The following is a 23001-nucleotide window of genomic DNA, read 5'->3' on the forward strand; positions in this document are numbered from 1 at the left end:
CCTTGCCCTTCTCCACTTAGTAGCTCTCAGTCCTTATTTCACATTACATTTTTCATTTTTTCTTTCAGTTAGCATATACTGTGCCTGTAATACATCTCAGCATGAGAAGCATTTGAACTTTTTTCCTCATCCATCTACCTGTACTAAATCCCCAATGAGACACTGTAGCTTGCTAATTTAATTTTTAAACTGAAAAGAGAAATAAAAGGGAATCATAGACATCCAATCTCTTCTGATTCTTAATCTCCCAGCTTCTATCATGAGCTAAAGTGGGAACGTGACAGGGACTGGTTGTAAATGCCAAATACCAAAGTTTTTAGATACTGAGGCCAAGTGTGTGACAAGCGCACAAAGTTTGAGAAGCCAGAAAAGATGAATAAATATTTGCAGAGATTACATCTCTTACTGATACTAGGGGAAAGCCAGTATATCTGCTCTCTTCATGGGACAGAGGAATCAGCAGAACAGGATCGAGGGGCTACCAAATCCATCAAGGCAGTCTCACTTCTTAATCACTGGACTGTTTGGTAATTTGGAGCTCCTTGTAAATGGGTGGAAATCATGCTGAGGAAGACCTGAAGATGGAGAAGGTCAAGTGGGAACAATTGGGTTGAGTTTCCTGTTTCTCAGTCCTTTAGCTAAAAAAGAACAGAAGTTTGGAGGTAACAGATGAGGTTCGCCCTGAGTCCTGGGCTCCTTTTGGACCACAGCCCTTAATGAAACGGTTTGTATGTTTCTGGTTTCTCCCCTCTCCAGTGCACTCTGTTACGAACCTGCATGGTCTCAGACTCATCATGTTACCAGTTGAGCTACTTCTTTGCTGCTTCCTGCTGCACGCTGCAGATGCCATTTCATCTGGAAACCAGATGGATGTCTTACTACATCTTCCTTCACCCTTGGAATCCTCGTTAACTTCCTCATACCCCTTGTCTTGCCAGACCCTTCTTCCCAAATCCCTCCCTGGCTTCACTCAGATGGCCCCTCTCCCCAGGTTTCTGGTAAGCCTGGCACTGATGATCGCCCTGGACAAAGCTGGTTGTCAAGGTGATGTACAGGTCCTGCAGCTTCAGCTGTACCGTCAGGGGGGTGTAAATGCTACACAGACCCTCATCAGACATCTTCAAGAGCTGGAGAAAAGCAGAAGCACAGGGAGGAGAGTGTCAGTAGATGCCCTGGCCTCTGCTCTGCAGCTGTGGGCTAGAGAGAACCCAGGCCCACAGAGAGCCCGACGATCACCCTCCATCAAAGACTGTGAGCAGGAGCAGGAGCAGAGTGTGCACAAGATAGTCCAGATGTTGCCGGGAGTGGGAACCTTCTACAATCTGGGCACAGCAATATATTATGCTGTTCAGAACTGCTCGGACGTGGCCAAGGAACGAGGCCGAGATGGGGTTATAGATCTGGGTTATGACCTTCTGATGGCCATGGCTGGAGGGTCAAGGGGACCCACAGGACTAATAATCGGTACTGCACTTAAACCTGCACTGAAGGCTGGGGTTCAGCGGTTGATCCAGTATTACTATGAGAGAGAGGCAAACACCCCTCCACCAGAGACCGGCAAGGAGGTCTTGCGGAGCACCTCAGACATGAGTGAAGTGGAAGAAACAACTACCATGGCCCCTTTCGTGTCAAAAGTAGTAAGTTCAAATCCATGCTGGGGGTGGACCTTATTCAACAACTGTGGCTTAGATCCTAGGTATTGGAATATTGAGATATAAAAGAAGGTGGTAGGATCCAACCGTTAGGACTCCACCCTTTCACTGACAGAGGGCCTAGGTTCAACCCCCAGTCAGGGAACTAAGATCATACAAGCCGTGCAGCACAGCCAAAATAAAAAATAAAAAGATGGTTACCTCTGAGTAAAGAGAATTCAATCCAATCCTCTTAATCCAGCAGAACTCTACTCTGATTCCTTCCCTTCTATAAACTACCATCCATAACCAGATCAGGATTAAGTGTTTTGAGATTACAAAAAGGCAAAGAAAGAGGGGAATGAGAAGAGCTAACCTTTTTCTGCTCACCTTTTGGCGGTGTGGCCAAAAATAAGTACATAATAAAAGAAGGTGGTAAACACGATGACTAGATCTAGTATTCTGATAAGTTGTAATGTGTGTGTTCAAAATCCAAATCTCTGATTTCTTATCAAGGAGAAAAGCAGTACTGTAACGTGTAAGAGTTTTAAAGTTTGTGGTTTGGAATCAGAGGATTTGGCTTTGAATCCAGGCTCCACTTGTTAGAGCTTCAGTGATCACTGACTAGTAACTTATTTCTCCAAACTCAGTTTTTTTAAAATTTGTAAAGTGAGGGTAATGATTTGCATCTCAATAGGTTTCGTGGAAATTAAAAACGATATGCTGTACTAATGCTTAGCACCGTACCAACAATAAAGAAGCTTTTGTCATTGTTATTGTTGTTGTTACTTAAGCCCTCCCCTTCCCGTCCCAAAGTGTCGCAATTCCGCTTCGTATATCAACGCCTACAAGGTCTTGTCTAGTCTCGGTTCCACCGAGTGGGTTCTGATTCTCGGAAATCAGCTGTTTCAGTCCTGAACAATTCTGCTAATTGGACTCCTCCCTTCGCACACACGGGGCGGGGCTTACTTCAGCTCGCCTACCATTTGCTGCTGCTGGAGGTGTGGTTTCGGCTCCTCTTGCCCCGCCCCTTGGGGAAGGAGGAGTTGTGGTGGCGCCAATGAGCTCACTGCCTGGGGAAGCGTTTGGCTGAATGGCCGCCAGTGCCGAAGTGCTCCTCTGGAAGTGACGAACTCTGAGATTCAGCCTCTTTCTCAAGCCTGCGGAAAGGGGGCGGGTCCGAGACGCCGGCAGAAGCCGAGGGCGTCTCTGGAGGCCCTGGTGCCGGAACGCTTTCTGGCGACCGGAAGCTTGGACCGGAGCTACTGCAGGGAACTGGGCCTGAGACCCTAACCAGGTACTGGCCTTGTGAGGGCGCGCGGGGGTGTAGGTGGAGGCGCGAATTTTTTCCTCAGATGGAAGGTAGGCCCGGGCGGGTACACCCATGAGGGGTTAGACTGTTTCCAGGTAGAAGTAGGAGCTGTCGCTTGCTGCCCCTCCTGTCCAACCTAGGGGTCCATTCGTAATGCCCCACTCCAGAAACACCCCTACCTCCAAGACTCGAAACCTGGCATTGTTGCATTGGTTCAGCGTCTTGGCCAACACTTTTACTTTTTGGTCTGTGTGTGTTTGTTTGTTTGTTTTATTGGAGGACAGTTGCGTTACAGTATTGTGTTGGTTTCTGCTATATATCTGCATGAATCAGCTGTAGGTATATATGTGTCCCCTCCCTCTTGAACCTCCCTCCCACCTCCCACCCCATCCCACTCTTCTAGGTTCAGTTCAGTTCAGTTCAGTCACTCAGTCGTGTCCAACTCTTTGCGACCCCATGAACCTCAGCAAGCCAGGCCTCCCTGTCCATCACCAACTCCCGGAGTCCACCCAAACCCATGTCCATCAAGTCGGTGATGCCATCCAACCATCTCATCCTCTGTCGTCCCCTTCTCCTCCTGCCCTCAATCTTTCCCAGTATCAGGGTCTTTTCCAGTGAGTCAGCTCTTCGCGTCAGGTGGCCAAAGTATTGGAGTTTCAGCTTCAACATCAGTCCTTCCAATGAACACCCAGGACTGATCTCCTTTAGGATGGACTGGTTGGATCTCTTTGCAGTCCAAGGGATTCTCAAGAGTCTTCTCCAACACCACAGCTCAAAAGCATCAATTCTTCGGCGCTCAGCTTTCTTTATAGTCCAACTCTCACATCCATACATGACCACTGGAAAAACCATAGCCTTGACTAGACGGACCTTTGTTGGCAAAGTAATGTCTCTGCTTTTGAATATGCTATCTAGGTTGGTCATAACTTTCCTTCCAAGGAGTAAGTGTCTTTTAATTTCATGGCTGCAGTCACCACCCGGAGTGATTTTGGAGCCCAGAAAAATAAAGTCACCCACTGTTTCCACTGTTTCCCCATCTGCTTGCCATGAAGTGATGGGACTGGATGCCATGATCTTAGTTTTCTGAATGTTGAGCTTTAAGCCAACTTTTTCAGTCTCCTCTTTCACTTTAATCAAGAGGCTCATTAGTTCTTCACTTTCTGCCATAAGGGTGGTGTCATCTGCATATCTGAGGTTATTGATATATTTCTCCCAGCAATCTTGATTCCAGCTTGTGCTTCTTCCAGCCCAGCATTTCTTATGATGTACTCTGCATATAAGTTAAATAAGCAGGGTGACAATATACAGCCTTAACGTACTCCTTTCCCGATTTGGAACCAGTCTGTTGTTCCATGTCCAGTTCTAACTGTTGCTTCCTGACCTGCATATGGTCTGTGTTATTTCTGATCCTCAGCAAAAGAAAAAAAAATACAGTTCAATTCAGAAAAGCTTACAGAGAACAAAATGTGCACCTGAAAGAGTAATAGATAACTGGAGAAAGAAGAGTTTATAGCCCTTAACCTCCATGTTTGCAATGTATTTAAGAAGGCCAGGTTTTTTGTTTTTTTCATATTTAAACCTCAGGGTTTACTTGCCACTTTGCTTTATTAATACCAGCTGATTAGTTCCTTAGGTACTGAGGCCTGGTCATTTGGTTTTTTAAAAGCAATACAAATACATAGTTTAAAAAGTCAAGCTCTATTAAAAGGGTTAAAATGGCGGAGCCCCTACCCAATTCTTTCCTTCCCTTGTTCCTACTTCCCAGAGGAAGAAATGATTACTATACTGGTGGAAAAGAATCTTTCCCACCCTAAGCATTTGATTTGTAATTAAATCATGTGACCTTTTCTTAGACTACAGAAGGGGGTGTTTATTCTTTTCTGTTAGGCTCAGGCTGCAAGAAGTTTAGATTTCCTAAACAGACAGATGGCAGTGGGCAGGGAGAGGTAGGGAGAACAGTTCTTCACCCAGCCTGTTTGGTGACCGGCAAAAACCAGTTTTGAGTGAAATTGGTTTCACTCAATTGAAATTGGGTATTGATTATCTCACAAAGTTGATAATCCACATGAAGAATTAGAAATTGACAGAGGTCATACAAGTGTCATAGTCCTAGGGATTGAGTGACCCCTTCCACAGTGTTTAGGCATCTGAAGCATCTGCTAAAGAGTGGAGCTCCTCCTTCCAACTGGGAGAGCAGTTTATCTCCACGGAGGTTTCAGCCTCTGATAAAAGGTTTGGGGCCAGCAGGGATAATGCTGAAATAAAAACTCAAGGCTGACTTCTAAATGGTCCAGCATAAGTGTATACAAAACCAAACAAATGCATGTATAAGTTCACTGGGGGAGATAAATAAAGATTGAGGAAATACCATTACTGCTTATTGAAGTTGGGTGACAGTTGGTGATGGACAGGGAGGCCTGGCGTGCTGCGATTCATGGGGTCGCAAAGAGTCGGACATGATTGAGCGACTGATCTGATCTGATCTGACAGGTACATGGATGATCCTTGTACTACTCACTCAATTTTGTTGTGTGTTTGAAAATTACCACTGAAACAAAAAAAGCCTACACATTGGAGCTCTTAAATAATACTCCATAGAAAAATATGCACCAAACTGGTAATACTGGTTACTTCTGGAGAGGAGGAAAAGGGACCAAGATTGGAAGTGGGATCAATCTAGACTTTAATTTTTTTCTTGCTGGTATGATTTAATTTTTAAATTTGTAGTAATAAATAATCATGAGACTGTGGATGATTTAGTCCAGCAAAATTTCCAATTGGGAATCTACATCCTTCAGGCTCAGACCCCAAATGGCGCAGTGGGAAATGCTGCAGAACCTTGACAGCCCGTTTCAGGATCAGCTGCATGAGCTCTACTCAAATAGCCTCCTGCCGATGGATGTTCGACAGCACTTGGCTGTCTGGATTGAAGATCAGAACTGGTGAGGCCTTCTGGGAATTGGGGGGATGAAGAGAGTGATTTCTTTCTCCTGAGCCCCCAGGATCCTGGAGACAGCCAGAAGGGGTTGAATGGCCTCAAAATAGTACCAGTCCTGCAGACACACACATCCTTGTTCTTCCTGGTCCACAGGCAGAAAGCTGCACTGGGAAATGATGCTGCCATGGCTAATATGCTATTCTTGCACTTCTTGGACCAACTCAACTCTGAGTGTGGCCGATGCAGCCAAGACTCTGAGTATTTTTTGCTACAGCACAACTTGCGAAAATTCTATCGAGATATTCAGGTATTCAGAGGAGCAGGGGATAACGTAGGAATGGGAGCTGAGTGAAGAGGAGGACTTTCTGGATATGGAACGTGGAACAGAACCTGGAGGTTCAAAGGGACAGGAGAAGATTTGGGGGGAAAAGGACAGAGTCTGGATTTAGGGGATCCCTGGAAGAGAGAAGGGCAGAGTCTAGATGATCCTATTAGAAAGAGGCTAGGGTTTGGAGAACCAGTGGTGAAACGGGGTAGGGCTTGGGATCCTGAGGAAGGGGAGAATACTGAGGCCACCAGTGTGGAGGGTCTGAGGTGGTAGTTTATTGATGGCAGTTGAGTTCTATCAATCCTTCCTCTTTTCCTACTGCAGGCCCTTCCCACTGGCTCTACCCAGTTGGCTGAGATGATCTTTAATCTCCTTCTGGAAGAAAAAAGAATTCTGACCTGGGCTCAGAGGGCTCAGCTGGTGAGAACAATTTGGTGGTGTGTTGAAAAGCTCCTGGAGTAGAGAGGGACCATGGAAAGGACTCAGGAAATTTGCCTCAGAACAAGATCTTCCACATCCTGTGGTTTAATTTCAGGTCTGGATTTTAGGGGTGACAGGTCAGAGTTGAAATGTGCTCATAGCCTTTTATTTCAGGAGCAACGAGAGCCAGCCCCTGAAGCACCTGGGGAGAGCCAGCAGCATGAACTTGATTCCCGGATCCTGAAATTACAGGCTATGAAGGAGGTTGGTAGACATGGCAAGAGCCAAGGTGGGCAGGACTCAACCTGCCTCCTCTCACAGGGGCAGCCTCACTGGGGTCTCATCTCTTCTGCAGAAGCTGGTGAAATCCATCAGCCAACTGAAAGACCAGCAGGATGTCTTCTGTTTCCGATATAATATTGAGAAATCAGGTAGAAAGCACTTTGAGGGGTGGGGTGCCTACCGGGAGGCTGAGGGTAGAGTAGAGCAGAAGGGAAAAGTCCCAGTAAGTGGTAATCAACTTGTGGCTGCATCTTGCTGGTTATAGTCCTGCTGCCATGCAATGCTGGAGGTGCCAGGGTATGTTGTATAGGTCAGGGTAGTGATATAAACCAAGGAATAGCTGGTGAAGGTTGGAGGAGGTGTTTGGGAACCTGCCTTGGCCGATTGAGTGGGCTTCTAGTTCTAGCAAGACGATGCAGAATTTGCCTGAGGGCCCAGAGGTGCCTGTGCTTTGCTTGGTTCCCTTTCTTCTCCCTTTCAAACTCCCTTCTCCTGACTCTAACTGAGGTCTGGGTCAGGAGGAGCCCTAGGTCTGAGCACTTGTCTCCCTCCCTCTCCTGCCATCCAGTGAGGACACCTTCTTTGGACCCCCGTCAGACCAGACAGATGGACATTCTTCAGGAAACACTCAATGAACTGGACAGACAGAGAAAGGTGGGAGTCAGAGGACAGAAGGAGTGGGCAGCAGGGAACTGGGGAAAATGAGGCATTGGGAGCCCTGGCTTCCTGGCCTTGGTTTCTTTGTCTCTTTATGCCTAGTTGGATGGTGGAGGGTAATGGTAAGAGGCTCTCAGTACTTACTTTATGTCTTCCATAGGAGGTGCTGGATGCCTCCAAAGCACTGCTAGGCCAATTAACTACCTTAATTGAGCTATTGCTGCCCAAGTTGGAGGAATGGAAAGTCCAGCAGCAGAAAGCCTGCATTGGAGCGCCCCCTGTCGGAGGGTTGGAACAGCTGGAGAAGTGGTGAGAGACACCTCCCCAACTTCATGCTCACCTGTCCATAGTCCTAACTACCACCTGTGCTTTGTAGATTATAATGCCCTGAATGAGCTTCCCCAGTTGCTCAGTGGTAAGGAATCCACCTGCAATGCAGGAGACCTGCATTCAGTCCCTGGGTTGGGAAGATCCCCTGGAGGAGGAAATGGCAATCCACTCCAGTTTTCTTGCCTGAGAAATCCCATGGACAGAGGAGCCTGGCAGGCTACAGCCTGTGGGGTCACAAAGAGTCAGGCACGGTTGACTGAGCACACACACAATGGCCTGTATATGACAAGAGACACCGCCCTCCTTAGTCTCTACTCCCCAGAATGACCTCAGCTCCCTTGTCTGACTGCAGCTACAGGCTGCTCTTCATTCTCACCACTCAGCAAGCCCAGAGCCCAGTCTTTGCTTTGGTGAAAGACTCTGATCCACAGTCCAATTTTTCCTGCCTCTTTAATCACCAGAGAAATATCTTTTTACCTTTTTTTAGTGCAATGAATATAATGCCACCAAAAAAAGGAAAAGAAAATTACCTGTTAACCTTAATATCAGGTTGTAGCTACTATAATATTAAACAAAAATTGAAACGTACTGTTCAAACTACTTTGAGACCTGTGAGTTTGTTTTTTTAACTTAGCATTATATAATATTTACTTGTGATATGTTTTTTTTGGCCATTCCACACGTCATGTGGGATCCTAGTTCCCCAAGCAGGGATCAAACCCATGCCCCTTGCAGTAGAAGCCTGGAGTCTTAACCAGCAGGGAAGTCCCTACCCATGATACTTTTAATAGATGCATCATAGTTCCCTTTATGGGAGTAATATAATTTAATTAATAAACTCCTATATTTGGATATTCAGGTTGCTTTTAATTTCTTGCTATTGTTTTCTAGTAAACTATCTTATATTATCTATTGTGATGTTAAAAAAAATAACTAATGTGTCCTTCAATATATTTGATTTGAAAGATACCTATTATTTAAATATCTTATGAGAAAATTTATTATAATTTAATCTATTAAAAATACCCCACAGGGAACTTCCCTGGCGGTCCAGTGGTAAGACTGTGCCCTTCCACTGCAGAGGGCATGGGTTCGATCACTGGTCAGGGAACTAAGGTCGTGCATGCTGTGTAGTACAGCTGAAAGTTAATAAATAAATAAATAAAAAATATCACAACTTTCAGGTAAATTGAAAACAGGTGTATAGGGCTTAGGGTACAGGATAAGTATTTAAATTACAGTTTCAGGATTGGCAAACTATGGCCTGTGAGTGATTTCTTGCTTTTTTTATTTTTGGCTGTGCTGTGCTGGCTTGTGGGATCTTAGTTCCGTGACCAAGGACAAACTCATTCCCTTTACAGTGGAAGTGCTAACCATTGGACTGCCAGGGAATTCTCGATTTCTCACTGTTTTAAACAGTGCTGCAGTAAATAACCTCTTGTGCATTTGCATGCGTGTTGAGTCATGTCCAATTCTTTGTGACCCCATGGACGGTAGCCTGTTAGGCTCCTCTGTCCGTGGAATTTTCCAGGCAAGAATACTGGAGTGTGTTGCCTTTTCCTCCTCCAGAAATAACCTCATAGTTACATCTTTATTTACAACCCTAATTTATTTCTGTAAGTTATTGGAAGTGATATTCCCAGGTTAGAAAATATATCTTTTCTTGGTGGTGGTGCTGTTATTGTGTTGTTCTTTTGTTTCATTGTTTTTATATACAAAGAGCTTTATTGCTTTCTCTGATTGTAAATATATGCCAGTTGAAAAAATTTCAGACTACTGAAGAGAGGGAAAAAAAGTAAAAATTATCCATCTGCATAATCTGATCATGCAGAGGTACCCACTGTTAATGCTTTTGAATACATTTTTCCAGATTTTCCCTGTGCATATACACAAATATACATCTGTTTTAAACAGAAATCAGATTATATCATATATGTATACTATCTTATATTTTTTAATTTAATATTTTTGGACATTTTCCATATTAAAATTTTCCACCTATTTTATCATTATTTTTAATGGTTGCATAGTATTCCACGATGTAACTATAACATAATTTATACCGTGGGATCTCAAAAGAGTCAAACATGACTTAGCGACTAAATTACCACCACGTATACCCAGTGCCAAGTGTTTCTAATTTTTCTATTACAGATAACAAAGCCATGAACTGTGACCATCTGTCTGTCCATTTGTTTGATTATTTCCTTAGGGTGTATCTTAGAAATGGAATACTATAAAGCATATATACATTTTTGAGGCTTTTTAAAAAATAGTTCCAAACTGCTATCCCAGTCTGTTTGCCTTTATGTAGTGGACGATTGTTTTCCTGTTACCACATTGTCTATTGTTCTTATATCTTGTTATAAAAACAGTAAAATATAGAAGTTAAAAGTATGGATTGTACAGCCAGACTGCCTGGGACCACATACAACTTCCTTCTTTACTAGTTTTATGACCTTGAGCAAGTCACTTCACTCTTTCTGTGCCTTAGCTTTATCCTCCGTAAAATAGGGATAAAATAGTACCTACCTCATAGGGTTGTTTTAAGAATTAAATGCATGAAGATGTGTAAAGCACTTTAAAAAAAAGTAGAGATGAAGCATCATATGTTATCTTTATTATGTTAATGAATTACTGGTTTTATATGTGAAAGTGGCTTTCATTTTCATTCCTTGCATTATGAACAATGTTGAATAATCTTTCATACACTTCCTGGATTCTTTTTTTTGTCCCAATCAGTTTATGACTTTCCACATAGTTAAAGGGGAGCTTTTGGAGCCTGTTTGGGGGTTCCAGGAAACTCATGATTCTTTCTTCCTTGGATTATGTCATTACCCAGGTTCACAGATGGAGCGAAGCTGCTGTTTCACCTGCGGCAGCTGCTGAAGGAGTTGAAGGAGTTGAGTCACATGGTCTCCTATGATGGGGACCCTCTGAACAAAGGGGTGGACCTGCGGGAGGCCCAGGTCACAGAGCTGCTGCAGCGCCTGCTCCACAGGTCTGGAGGCCAAGAAAGGACCCCTCAGGGAGGCCAGAGGGAAAGGACCAAGGGAGCCATTCTTACAGATACTGACCTCTATATATTCTCTCCACATCTCTCCAGAGCCTTTGTAGTAGAAAATCAGCCCTGCATGCCCCAAACTCTTCATCGACCCCTCATCCTCAAGACAGGGAGCAAGTTCACCGTCCGAACAAGGTTGGCATCTCAGAACTCATTCCTGCTTTCTTTTTCCAGCCCTGACACTGCGTGCTCTTTGGCTTTTCAGATCTTTTCACTCTGAGCTGTTTCTTCTCTCATTTCCCCTTGGTCCACTTACCCCTTCTCATCTCTTCCCTTATCTTTTTTAAACATCTGTTCTATCCAGGAGATTGAGGTTGACCACTTTCCCCCATCTACCTCCCTCTCCTCCAGGCTGCTAGTGAGACTCCAGGAAGGCAATGAATCACTGACTGCGGAAGTCTCCGTTGACAGGTAAGTTGGGGCAGGTGAAGGGTGGGACCCAGAGGCGCCCAGGACACGGGATGATGGAGTGGAGGAGACAGCTACCATTCACAACCAGGCCCTAGGGCTGTGTTCTTTCCCCTTCCATTACTACCTCATAGAAATAGTTCATCCCTTTTGAGTCCTTACTATGTGACATGTAGCTTGTCAAGTACCCAATTTAAAATTGTCACAGGAACCCCAGGAGTTAGATATTATCAATGCACTTTATATCTCTAGTGCAAGCCACATAACTGGTGAGCTATTTGAACTTAGGTCTGTCTGACCCCAAAGACTGAAACACTTACTTCTACATTATTTTGCTTCCTAATGATTTTTTTTTTTCTTTTTAGGGATTCTCCCAAATCACAAGGGTAGGTACCTAACAAGGATGCTGCAGACTCTGTGCACTGCATGAGCTACACAGTCACGTGTGACAGCCCTGATGGGGACACAGACAAGGAGGAGGTTGATTTGTGTGGTGCAGAGACAGAGAAAGGAGGGGGGAGGTCTGAAATGAAGTGAAACTTTTGTTGTTTTCCTACCGGACTCTGCTCCTGACCTCCATATATCTTCTTTTTCCTCGAAACAGCTTCCGGAAGTTCAACATTCTGACCTCAAACCAGAAAACTTTGACCCCCGAGAAAGGCCAGACTCAGGGCTTAATTTGGGACTTTGGCTACCTGGTAAGGTGGTTAAGAAGGAATGCTTTTTTTTTTTTTTAATATTTATTTTTGTTTATTTGGCTGGATTGGATCTTTGTTGCAGTACATGACATCTTTGTTGTGACATGCGGGATCTCTAGTTGTGGTACATGGGCTTAGTTGCCCTGTGGCATGTGGGATCTTAATTCCCAGACAAAGTATCAAACCCATGTCGACTGGAAGGTGGATTTTCAGCCACTGGACCATCAGGGAAGTCCCAGAGGGATGCTGTTTTAAGCCTGTAGTGCAATGGAACAGGCTGGGGGAAGTTCCCAGGCCCTGGGAAGTCCTGAGGACAAAGCCGGGGTTCCATGGGCCCTGGGGTCTCTTCTCTGGCATTTTTTCTCCCTCCCTTCCATTCACAGACTCTGGTGGAGCAGCGTTCAGGGGGTTCAGGAAAAGGCAACAATAAGGTGAGGCCTGGACAGAGGGTTACGGGGCAGGAGGAACTTGCCAGAGGGCACTCTGATTACTGAGTCTTCTGTTGTCCCAGGGGCTGCTGTCCGTTACAGAGGAATTGCACATCATTAGCTTCACAGTCAAATACACCTACCAGGGTCTGAAGCAGGAGCTGACAGTGAGTGAAAATGAAGTGCATTTATGGGGAGACATAAGGAGGGGTTAAGCAGAAACCTTTCAGGGTAGGCTGTGATCAGGCCCTTACCAAACGTCTACAGTTGGAAACCTCACATCCCTCGCTGGTGATTTCTGTCTCCTCCTCAGACGGACAGCCTCCCTGTGGTGATTATTTCTAACATGAACCAACTCTCAATTGCCTGGGCCTCTGTTCTCTGGTTCAATCTGCTCAGCTCAAACCCCCAGGTAGGAGGTGGGGCCAACAGGTAAAGGGAGGCCAGGAGGGGCGTGGAGCTTGGTGTGAGGGCACTGCTTCTGAGCCACCCTGTCCCCTCCCACCTCTGCAGGATCAGCAGTTCTTCTCCAACCCCCCGAAGGCCCCATGGAACTTGCTGGGCCCTGCTCTCAGTTGGCAATTCTCCTCCTATGTTAATCGAGGCCTTGACTCAGACCAGCTAGGCATGCTGAGGGACAAGCTGTTTGGTATCGATACTTCTCTTCTGTCAGCCTTTCCCTAGCCTCTGTCTGCCCCAGCCCTCCGTCCTTGCTGTCCCAGGACCTTTGGCCTTGCCTCCTTCCGTCATCTTGAACTGTCCTTCCACAGGGCAGAACTCCAAGACTGAGGGTGCATCGTTGTCCTGGGTTGACTTCATTAAGGTAATTCCCTGCATTCCTTGCAGCTGGCCCCTTCCCCCACCCCTCGCTTTCCACTCCCGGGGCAGCTCTGCACCTCTTCCTGCCTTGCCGTTCCTCCTTCAGCGAGAGAGTCCCCCTGGCAAGCTACCGTTTTGGACATGGCTCGACAAGATTCTGGACCTGATACATGACCACCTGAAGGATCTCTGGAAGGATGGGTAAGGCCTTAGTCAGTCTTCCTCTTTCCACTCCCTCAGGCCCAGCTGCCTTTCTGGGCTTGAGAGTGGACTCTGTGCGCCCTCGTGTGGCAAGTAGAGGGAGTGTGCAAAACCTGCTGCAGGGTCACACCCCCTCAAGTTCGCAGTAGTAGTCTCCTAGCCTGTATTTGTCAAGCATCCACTGTGTTCCAGAGCCTACTAGGTGCTCTTGATGAATTCTCTCATGTAATCCTTTCAGCCCAGCTGCGTGGTGGGTGTTGCCACCCTCAAGTGAGGAAGTGAGGGCTCAGGGAGATTAAGGGAGTTACACCAGGGGGACAGTCGGGATTCGAACCCAGGGCTGTCTGACCCCACCCCTGTGCACTTTCCACCACATTGCCTGCCCATTTAGGCAGCACTTTTTGCCTTTTACAAGGTGCTTTTCACCTGTGTGATCTCACTGAAGCTTCACACCTCTTCCAGCCCTGGGAGGTGGATACTGTCAGTCAAGTGAAATGACTTGGCCAACACAGAACAGTGTAACAGGTTGGCAGGGCTGGGCCCCAGCCCTGGCACTCTGTCCTTCTACAAGGGGAGTAGGAAGCAGCAGGGCCTCACAGCTGCTCTCCATGCTGCAGACGTATCATGGGCTTTGTGAGCCGGAACCAGGTGCGCCGGCTGCTGAAGAAGACTGTCTCCGGCACCTTCCTGCTGCGCTTTAGTGAAACGTTGGAGGGGGGCATTACCTGCTCCTGGGTGGAACACCAAGATGATGGTCAGCAGCTCTGCCGTTCCCTCAGCCTCTCCTTTCCTCCCTTCTACTGCCCTTGGCTTCCCTGGCTCTGTCCCAAATCCCTTGGCAGATTTGGGGTTGGGCAGTCAGGGTGGGAAGCCCTCGGGCCCAGCCTCTCCTCTCAAGCCTGCCTGTTCCTACTTCCGCTGTCTAGACGAGGTGCTCATCAACTCTGTGCAGCCCTTCACCAAGGAGGTGCTGCAGTCACTCCCACTGACCAAGATCATCAGCCAGTACCAGATGCTCACGGAGGAGAACATACCTGAGAACCCACTGCGCTTCCTCTACCCGAGAATCCCCCGGGATGAGGCTTTTGGTTGCTACTCCCAGGAGAAAAGTGAGAACCATTGATATATTTCACTGGTAGAATGCAGGGGTCCACAGGCATCCATAAATGCAGCTCTTCCGTTTCAAGATGGGAAAACTAACATCCACAGAGGGGAAGGGATTTGTCTGTGGGACGCTGCTAGTCAGTCAGTAGGGAGACATGGCAGTTAGGACCACCTGCACTAGAGGACCCTGGGGCGATGTGTCCAGTCCACTGACCTCCCCTGCCTCCTGTGTCTGTCCCCCATAGTTAATCCTGAGGAGCGGAAGAAATACCTGAAACATAAGCTCATTTTTGTCTCTAACAGGTGAGATATGAACTCTTTGCCCACCTTCCTTAACCCTTCTTGGCTAATATAGTTACCCAGACCTGCCCAGTTCCGGTCTCCTCAGCCTTCTCTCCTACCAACCCAGGCTCCCCAGCCCTCTGGGGTTTTTTTCCTACTCTTTTAGTGTCTCTCTATTTTCCTGCTGCCATCCTTAGGTTGTCTCCATGGGGGTTCCCTGATAATAGTCGTCATCATCACTAATGTTAATGGACATCTACTTGATGCAAAGGATAGTACTAGATTCTTTTAGAACTTTTTTTTTTTTTCCATTTAATCCTTATGAGAACCCAGCCAAGCCAGAAATGGTAATAGCCACAGTTAATGAAAGTTCATTATGTGCCAGGCACTGGGCTAAAAGCTTTGTGTTCGTTTTCTTTAGTGATTTCATAACAGTCCTGTGAGGCAGAAAAAAAAACTGTTATTACTGTTTTCAGCTGAGGAACCTGAGGTTTAATGTGGTGAAGTGTCATGCCTCGGGTACATGGCTGATCAGCAATTCAGGTCTCTCAAATTCCAGAGCCCTGATTTTAACCATCCTACTCCTCTCAAGTATTCTGAAGTATGCTTGTTTAGGCTCAGGGTGGTTGGGTCACTTTGCCTAAGGTCCCCCAACTAGTAAATGATAAGATTTAAACTCTATTAAGCCTAATTCCAGAGCCTATGGTCTTAAGCCCTCTGCTCTGTTGCCTTTTTAGACTAGAAAGATAGCCTCTGCTTTCTCTGCCATTCCCCACTTCACCTAAACAACTGAGCCCTGCTCTTTTGTCTGTATTGGGTATCCAGACAGGTGGATGAACTGCAGCAACTGCCGGACCTCAAGTTGGAGCCAGAGCTGGAGTCATTAGAGCTGGGTCTGGGGTTCACATCAGGGCCTGAGCACGGGCCAGGCCTGGACTTAGAGCCACTGCTGGAGGCAGGATTGGATCTGAGCATGGAGCCCACGCTGGAGCCCACACTAGGCGAGGTGTCACAGGGAGTCCTAGAACCATACCCGGGACCACAACTGCAGCTGGAGCCTATTCCAGAGCTCGAACTACAGCCCATGCCAGAACCAGATTTGCCCTATGATCTGAGACACTTGAACACTGAGGACATGGAAAGTAAGTGATGATGTGCAACCAGGGAAGAGAGGACGCATTGCCTTTCCCAACTCCCCTCCCTCCCTCGCTACAGAAAAAGCCTGTGTTCTAAGCTCCTCATTGGAGAAAGGCTGATTTCGCTGCAATTCATTTCATTAGGAAATACACATGCCTCCCCCACCTCACCTAATGCCCCCCTCAGGCCCTATCTAGGCCTCTGCTGCCATCCTCTCTCACTTTGCCTGCTGGTTTGGGAACTCCTAGTCTGAGATCAGGGCCTGACTTCTTTCTCTGGATGATCTAGTCTTTAGGAACAGCATGAGGATTGAAGAAATCATGCCAAACGGTGATCCAGTGTTGCCTTGCCAGAACACCATGGATGAAGCTGACGTCTTCAACCCCAGCCACTTCTATGCAGATGGGCCCTTGAGCCCTTCTGACTACTAGGAGCTACATTGCCTCAGATTTTTCTGTGCATTTGCCCCTCGTACCCCTCACATCATGACACTGCTCTCCAAGGATGGGACATGAGGCATGTGCCCCTTCTAAACTGGGTTAACTCTGGGGGAATGTGAGGGAGAAGCATAATATGGGTAAGGGAGAGGCAGCAGTGAATCAGCAGAGATGTTACTCATGGCTCCGACTAGGAGCCTGGAGGCTGCCTGCTGTGCTGGGAGGTACAGGCATTCAAGGGCAGACCAGGACAGTTAGGAGGTTCCTGTATGGCTCAGAGAAGTGGCTTCTTTCCAGTATGGAAGGCTTTCAACATTTTAGTGACTGATAAGACTAACCTGGTGCTCATTTCATCTTTCTGGAATGCCCTTTCTGCTCATAACAGCTCTAACTTCTGATCCTGCAGTACCTGGGGACTCCTGTCATTGGCCAAATACACTGTTGGCCAAGAAAGAAGGGAAGGAAGCCCTGGGTCAAGGAGCAAGAGAGGGCCATGCTTAGGAGCGATACTTCCCAATTGCAGTCCCTTGGAACCTCATTCAGCTTGCTCAGCCTTAGCAGGGATTATGGCCAAAAAGATCCTAGTTACTCTATATACCAAGGGGTCACGAGGTAAGACCCCTTTCCACTGTAGCCCTGCAGAGCAGAAGGATACATTTTGTAGTGCTTTGGCCCTATTTTTTCCATTCTGTTTCTTTTTACTGACAAGCCTAGACTTAGAGATCCACATAAATAAGTCTTTATTGAAAAAGGTACATAATTCAGTATAAATATAATAAATAATCCTCATCCCCAAGCTCCTGCCACTATAAATAATCCCAAAATTTCCCTTCCCATGTAATAAATATTCAGCCTCTCCTAGGTCAACATCGTAAGTCAGTCAGTTTTGGTAATTTTTCAACAGAATAAGTCTCATTAAAATTAATGGACCAATGAACTTGTTGGCTCACAGGTGTCTAGTTGATAGATTGATCTTAGCATTACTGAGCCACGGAGGTCTGGGTGTCATCCTTAAGCTACTGGCTTTAGGGGCTCAGAGTTGCTGCTCCGTGGGCAAAGACCCGGGCAGCTACAGCCACAAAGGCCTGGAGGCTTCGAAGGATCTTGAGACGGAGAAGGAGGCGCTGCCATGGCTGGCTGGGAATAGGGCTTGGAGTCTGCTCAGTTTCCCAGTGGTGACCCTTGGGCTGAAAGGACACAGGACACAATCAGAGAAGACTAAATCATTCACCCCACCCCCACCCCCAGGCCCTGTCTCTGACACCTGCAAGTTCCTCTCCTCCAGGTCCCTAGTTCATACCTGCAAGAGTTCCCTGAGGCCCAGTATGGAGGCGTGAAGCTGGTCCACAGGGCCATCTGGGAGTAGAGAAGGCTCCCCTGTGAAAATATCTGAGCCCAGCAGCTTCTCGTAAAAAACCAGGCCTCGATGAATTCTTTGCAAGCAGGACTGGGGAGAAAAGAAAGCCATGAAAGAAAACAGATATGGGGACTTCCCAGGCGGTCCAGTGGTTAAGATGCCACGCTTCCACTGCAGGGGCCATGGGTTTGATCCCTGGTTGGGCACAGCACAGCTCAGCCAAAATCAAAATGAAAGAAAGAAAACAGATCCCTTCTAATTACTCCACCAAAGACTCACCTGATATTTGCCATTCTTAAGACATGGCTGTGATCTGAATGTTTGCGTCCCTGTGAAATTCATATGTTGAAATCCTGACCCTCAGTGTGGTGGTGGTAGGAAGTGGGACTTTTGGGAAGTTACTAGGTCATGAGGATGCAGCCCTCATGAATGGAATTATTGGTCTTATAAAAGAGACCCACAGAACTCCTTACTCCTTCCCACAATGTGAGGAGACAAGAAGTCTGATCTGGAAGAGGGCCCTCACTTAACCACACTGGCACCTTGACCTCAGACTTCCAGCCTCCGGAGCTGTGAGAAATAAATGTCTGTTGTTTATAAACTACTGAGTCTATGGTTTATTATTACAGCAGGCTGAATGGACAAGGACAGATACAACTTCTACTAATTCACCATGGTATCCAGCTCTATCTCCAGTCCCCTCTTCCTTGGGGGCCAGCCTCATCTTTGTACCTGACTGTTGTCCCTGAGTCCTTGTGGATCACAGCCATCCTCACACTGGATACGGGGGACATCATCTGTAGTCTTATCACCTCCTTCTTCTCTTGGTAGATCCTGAAATGGAGGAGGAGTGGAAAGAGTAAAAAAATAAGTACCCTCAAATCCTACCTGGACCTTTCGGCCCTTACTCTCCCTGGATCCCTTCTTCAGGGGTTCTCTCAACCACTGTTCTCTCTTACCCTGATGGCTTTCAACCCTCCAGCTTCCACCCCAGGCCACAGCATCTTCCACTATAGCCTTGGAGAGCTCAGATGGGCTCTAGGGGCCGCCACTCACCACATGTCCCATTGGTAGGTGTGCACTCCAGGCCAGCATGCAGAGTTGCTGTGAGAGCTGTTGGCCCCGAGTCCAAGCAGGGCTGCTGTCCTCTGACACAGCCCGGCCCTGAGCTGTCCAGGGCAGCAGTAGCAGCAGCAGCAGCATCACAGCTCTGTTCCCCAGCATCTCGTTGCCTGCCTCTCCAATCTGGCTGGCTCCGTGCCTTGCAGTCCCTGTGGAACCTCTGTCCACTTCCCCTTGCTCTGAATCTGATTCTCTCTGTTCTGTGCGTCTGGTTCTCTCTTGCTCACCGTGGTTCTGAGCTGCTTCCTGTAGATTTTCTCCCCTTGTCTCAGTCTCTTTTTAAGGTCCTTGCATTGTGAGACCCGCCCTTTATACTAGCAGGTGACTCACAGCAGGTGGGATTCCCCTCCTGCATCATCCCCCTCCGTGGGGAGCCCAGGTAAGTAGCCTCAGTTCCAGGGGAAATGAGTCGTGTGGTGGCTGTGGCTGGAGGCCTGGGATGAGACTTCTGTGTAATGCTCTCCAGGAATCAAAGTGGCCGAAGACAGGGGGAGGGGTGGGAACAGCAAATATTTAAATGAATCTAGTCTCAAGTTCCTTCCTGTTTAACCTTTCACTCATCTTTTTGTGTCTCTAAGCTATATTAGCCCTCCCTTTAAACCTAATTTCCTCACCTCCTGCTTAAGTAAAAACCAAAACAGAAGCATTCATTTATCTCCCAATAGGATGGCAAGATCAGTTTGGAATGAAGCTGGGTTCCCACCTGATGTCCTCAATCCAAGAATAAGGGGGCTTCTTTTTCTCTGTTGGGAAGTGTTATTTTCACTAGGAGAGGATGGACATGAAACATTTTGTGAACTGGGAAGCCACATCTGTTCAGTATAAGGTATTACTGCTCCCTCACTTCAGGCCTCACGCTGGAGGCTAGGGGGACTGTTGGGAGGAGAGAACTGTTGCTAAGAACCATCTGATTCCTCAACCTTAGTGGCCCAAGTTTCTTGGGCTCTGTGGGATTCAGGTGATTTGGGGGTAGGGGACATCAGTGTGTAAGTGAGGTCTAGAAATCCAACTGGAGATATTCCAGCACCGAGCCCTTCACCGTGGCTAGAAAGTCCAGGGTTCTGGGTAGTTGAAGGTGCATTGTGTCAGCGACCCTGGCTGGTCCTTCAGCCTGTTGCATCCATGGGTAAAATCCGCTGATACTGATTTCATCACCATCCCTGATGCAACATTCAGTGAAACAGCTGAGACTGTGAGGCTGGGCGTGGGAGTGGAGGGTGGCCCAAACCTGGGACTGTCCCCACCCCAGTGGAGGGTCCCAGGACAATCTGGACGTCAGAATGAGGCCATGGATGACCACACAGATGGCTCCCAAAGCCTTTCCAAGAGGTTGACCCTTTTTCTCTGAGAAACTTACCCTCGACAGAGGTCTCCGTTCCCTTAGTACTATTCAAAACTGCCCAGTGAAATTTCTGATTCAAATGTGATCCTGTGGTAAATCCACCCTTGGGATAAAATATTTCCAGCCTCAGAGAAGTTATCTCAGTTTGAGTGAGAAATGGTTTGCCTTCTGAGAAAGATGGATATGCATGAAATAAGGAAATTGGGAGTAGGGTAGGGGAGCTCACCTCACTTTTGTATGCCTTCCACGCTTTTCCCACCTCTAGTTCCCATTCTGGGAGCCGTTTAGGATAAGACATCGAAGGTGAAAAGGAGGAAGAGGAGGAAGTGGAACTCTGGGGGATGGGATGAGAGGGACAAGGGTGAGCTGGAAGCACGGGGCTTTGTTTCACTTCCTGGTGCTTTGGGAGTTGGGTAGGAAGCAAGGTTGGTGGGGTGACTGTGGGACTGTTGTGTGACAGGAACTACTTCCAGGACTATATCTGACCTGGAGCTGCAAGGAGACCATGACGTCAGCAAGACCTCAACCGTTATGCAAATTAAATTGACAAGATACTCCCAAGCAGGCCTTTCCAGCTGGATGCCTGGACACCAAATCCAGTTGAAGTTTCCCCAGGTGGTTAGTAATGATGGCTTCTATCCAACTCTCACTTTATACCAAATACTTGGTTTAAGCACTTTTCATGTATTAACCCATTTAATTTTCACAACAGCCCAATGAGATGGGTACAAATGAGGAAACTGAGGTGCAAAGATAAGTAACTTACCTAAGATCACTATTAAATGGCCAGAATTACCACATAGACCAGATTCTGCATTCTCATTCTATTATATTGGACGCTGTGAGGGGACACCACGCATCTTAATAAAGTAGCTCTTTTAGCCTGATGTTGCTGGTATCTCAGGCCTTGTAATTCTCACTGTTAAGTCTTAAAAAAATTTTTTTGGCTACACTGGGTCTTAGTTCTGGCAAGGATCTTTGATCCTTGAGGCATGCAAATTCTTAAGTTGCAGCATTAGGGATCTTGGGATTCCCTGACCAGGGAACAAACCCAGGCCCCTGCATCGGGAGTGAAGAGTCTTGGCCACTGGATCACCAGGGAAATCCCTGTTAAGTCTTTCTTAATTTGAGACCTAAATATGGAAATTTCTCAAAGTGTAGGAACTGTCCCTATTACTCAGCACACATTTTTTTACAAGATTTTAAATCTAGGGACCTCTGAAGTCAGATCAGTTTGAGAAACCCTCTTGAGTTAAATGTGCTTTTCTCTCGGTCTATGACCTCTAAGCCTAGAATCCTGACTCAGAGAATCCTGAATCAGAGGGGTTCTAGACTTAGAGGTCATAGACCGAGAGAAAAACATGTTTAACTCAGAGGGTCTCTCAAACTGATCTGATTTCAGAGGTCCCTAGATGGTGACTTCCCTTGTAGCTCAGTCGGTAAACAATCTGCCTGCAACGCAGGAGACTGGGTTCGATTCCTGGGCTGGGAAGATCCCCTGGAGAAGGAAATGGCAACCCACTCCAGTATTCTTGCCCGGAGAATTCCATGGACAGAGAAACCTGGAGGGCTATAGTCAATGAGGTCGCAAGAGTCGTACAGGACTTAGCGACTAACCACCACCACCACATTGAGATGCTTTAAAACTGTATTCTCTATGAGGAATCCCATCAACGCTGCCCTTTATGTGGCCTTTACAAACTGAACTAAAATACCCTACAGACATCTAACATTCTGGATCTATTCCAAAGCAGTTCAAGCTCAGAGTTATACCCCAAGAATCCCTGAGTAAGTGTTGACACTAAATCTGTTAAGTCTGGGGAAGGCAAACGTCTCAATTTGCCATGTCCTGCCCCCTGAGGAATAATGTCCTGCTCCACGAGCTAGGGGAATTTTATAGCTGAGGGGTCCTGTTCCCTGGAAATATTACCGGCGACTCTGGGGAGGCAATAATCACAGATGGGAGTTTCAGATGGTTGCCTTTAGAATCGTAGAAGATGCAGCTACTTGAGCCGTGTTAGGAGGCTGCCTCCCGCTTCCTTTTTTCTCTCCCATGCCTGAAAATGATAGGAAATGCCGGCAAGTTTCAGGAGTAACAAGTCGGAGTTGGCGAAGTGCTCACAAGAGTACCACGGGGAAAGGGGGTGGACTGGGCCATAATGGGAATATCCAGCAATCGATTCCCAGTGCTTTGCTTTTGGGTTCCCCTTACTCTAGTCTGGAGCTATACAGAGCTTGAAAGTTCGGGCTCCAAGCCTGGGGCTTTCTAATTTCTTTTAAAGAAGGCTTAAACAAGACAACGGTTACTCTACCACCACCGAACTAGGACAAGGTTCTGACTCCGTTTGTCCCTATCCGCGCCCCGTAGGTCTTGTTTTGCTCAGCTCGCGCGTCACACGTCTTCTCGCGGGTCCGGCTGTACCTGGCTGCTCCCGATTGGCTAAGGTAAGCCTCTGGCCCTTCCTAATTGGAAGCTGAGACTGGGAGTGCACGCCCTTTCCGACGTAGAGTTTGGTTGAACCTGAGGCGCGGGGGAGAAGTGGGGAAACTGGAATTTCCCGCGGAGCTGACGGCGCTTGCTCTCCCCCTACTCGTTTTAATTCCACGCGCTCCAAAATATCCGCCATGGAGAAATCTTGGTAATGACCTAATCCCCGTAAGCATCCCAGGAACACATCTGACCCCTGCCCTAATCCCTCCCCTC

The 23001-nt window shown here is 47.1% G+C and overlaps 3 protein-coding genes across 6 annotated transcripts; 2 read left to right on the forward strand and 1 right to left on the reverse strand.

Annotated features, from left to right (window-relative positions):
- Window positions 1-2405, forward strand: LOC133247709 (apolipoprotein F-like). The gene is made up of 2 exons (XM_061416861.1): window positions 1-527; window positions 757-2405. Exons 1-2 carry the CDS (start codon window positions 443-445, stop codon window positions 1716-1718), a joined length of 1047 nt encoding a protein of 348 aa, XP_061272845.1. The 5' UTR covers window positions 1-442; the 3' UTR covers window positions 1719-2405.
- A 212-nt stretch (window positions 2406-2617) lies between these two features.
- Window positions 2618-18434, forward strand: STAT2 (signal transducer and activator of transcription 2). Of its 2 annotated transcripts, XM_061416844.1 has the most exons (24): window positions 2621-2928; window positions 5742-5885; window positions 6035-6188; window positions 6534-6629; window positions 6804-6893; window positions 6985-7060; window positions 7480-7565; window positions 7729-7877; window positions 10741-10899; window positions 11005-11097; window positions 11314-11373; window positions 11736-11756; window positions 11975-12068; window positions 12452-12499; window positions 12580-12663; window positions 12810-12908; window positions 13010-13145; window positions 13267-13319; window positions 13422-13516; window positions 14134-14270; window positions 14443-14625; window positions 14866-14923; window positions 15728-16044; window positions 16328-18434. In XM_061416844.1, the coding sequence occupies exons 2-24, from the start codon at window positions 5755-5757 to the stop codon at window positions 16468-16470; spliced, it is 2562 nt and encodes an 853-aa protein (XP_061272828.1). In that variant the 5' UTR covers window positions 2621-2928; window positions 5742-5754; the 3' UTR covers window positions 16471-18434. The 2 variants fall into 2 exon arrangements, with proteins under 2 accessions (XP_061272829.1, XP_061272828.1); XM_061416845.1 differs by lacking the exons at window positions 12452-12499; window positions 12580-12663 and having other exon boundaries at window positions 2618-2928.
- Window positions 17200-22311, reverse strand: IL23A (interleukin 23 subunit alpha). Of its 3 annotated transcripts, none has more exons than XM_061416880.1 (5): window positions 22228-22311; window positions 18890-19415; window positions 18566-18667; window positions 17777-17923; window positions 17200-17663 (listed from the first exon to the last, which is right to left on the reverse strand). In XM_061416880.1, the coding sequence occupies exons 2-5, from the start codon at window positions 19055-19057 to the stop codon at window positions 17502-17504; spliced, it is 579 nt and encodes a 192-aa protein (XP_061272864.1). In that variant the 5' UTR covers window positions 19058-19415; window positions 22228-22311; the 3' UTR covers window positions 17200-17501. The 3 variants fall into 3 exon arrangements, with proteins under 3 accessions (XP_061272864.1, XP_061272863.1, XP_061272862.1); XM_061416879.1 differs by lacking the exon at window positions 22228-22311 and adding an exon at window positions 21064-21536; XM_061416878.1 differs by lacking the exon at window positions 22228-22311 and having other exon boundaries at window positions 18890-21536.
- Between the last annotated feature and the right edge of the window lie 690 nt (window positions 22312-23001).

The sequence above is a fragment of the Bos javanicus genome, chromosome 5 (genome assembly GCF_032452875.1).
Source record: "Bos javanicus breed banteng chromosome 5, ARS-OSU_banteng_1.0, whole genome shotgun sequence".
Classification (NCBI taxonomy): domain Eukaryota; kingdom Metazoa; phylum Chordata; class Mammalia; order Artiodactyla; family Bovidae; genus Bos; species Bos javanicus.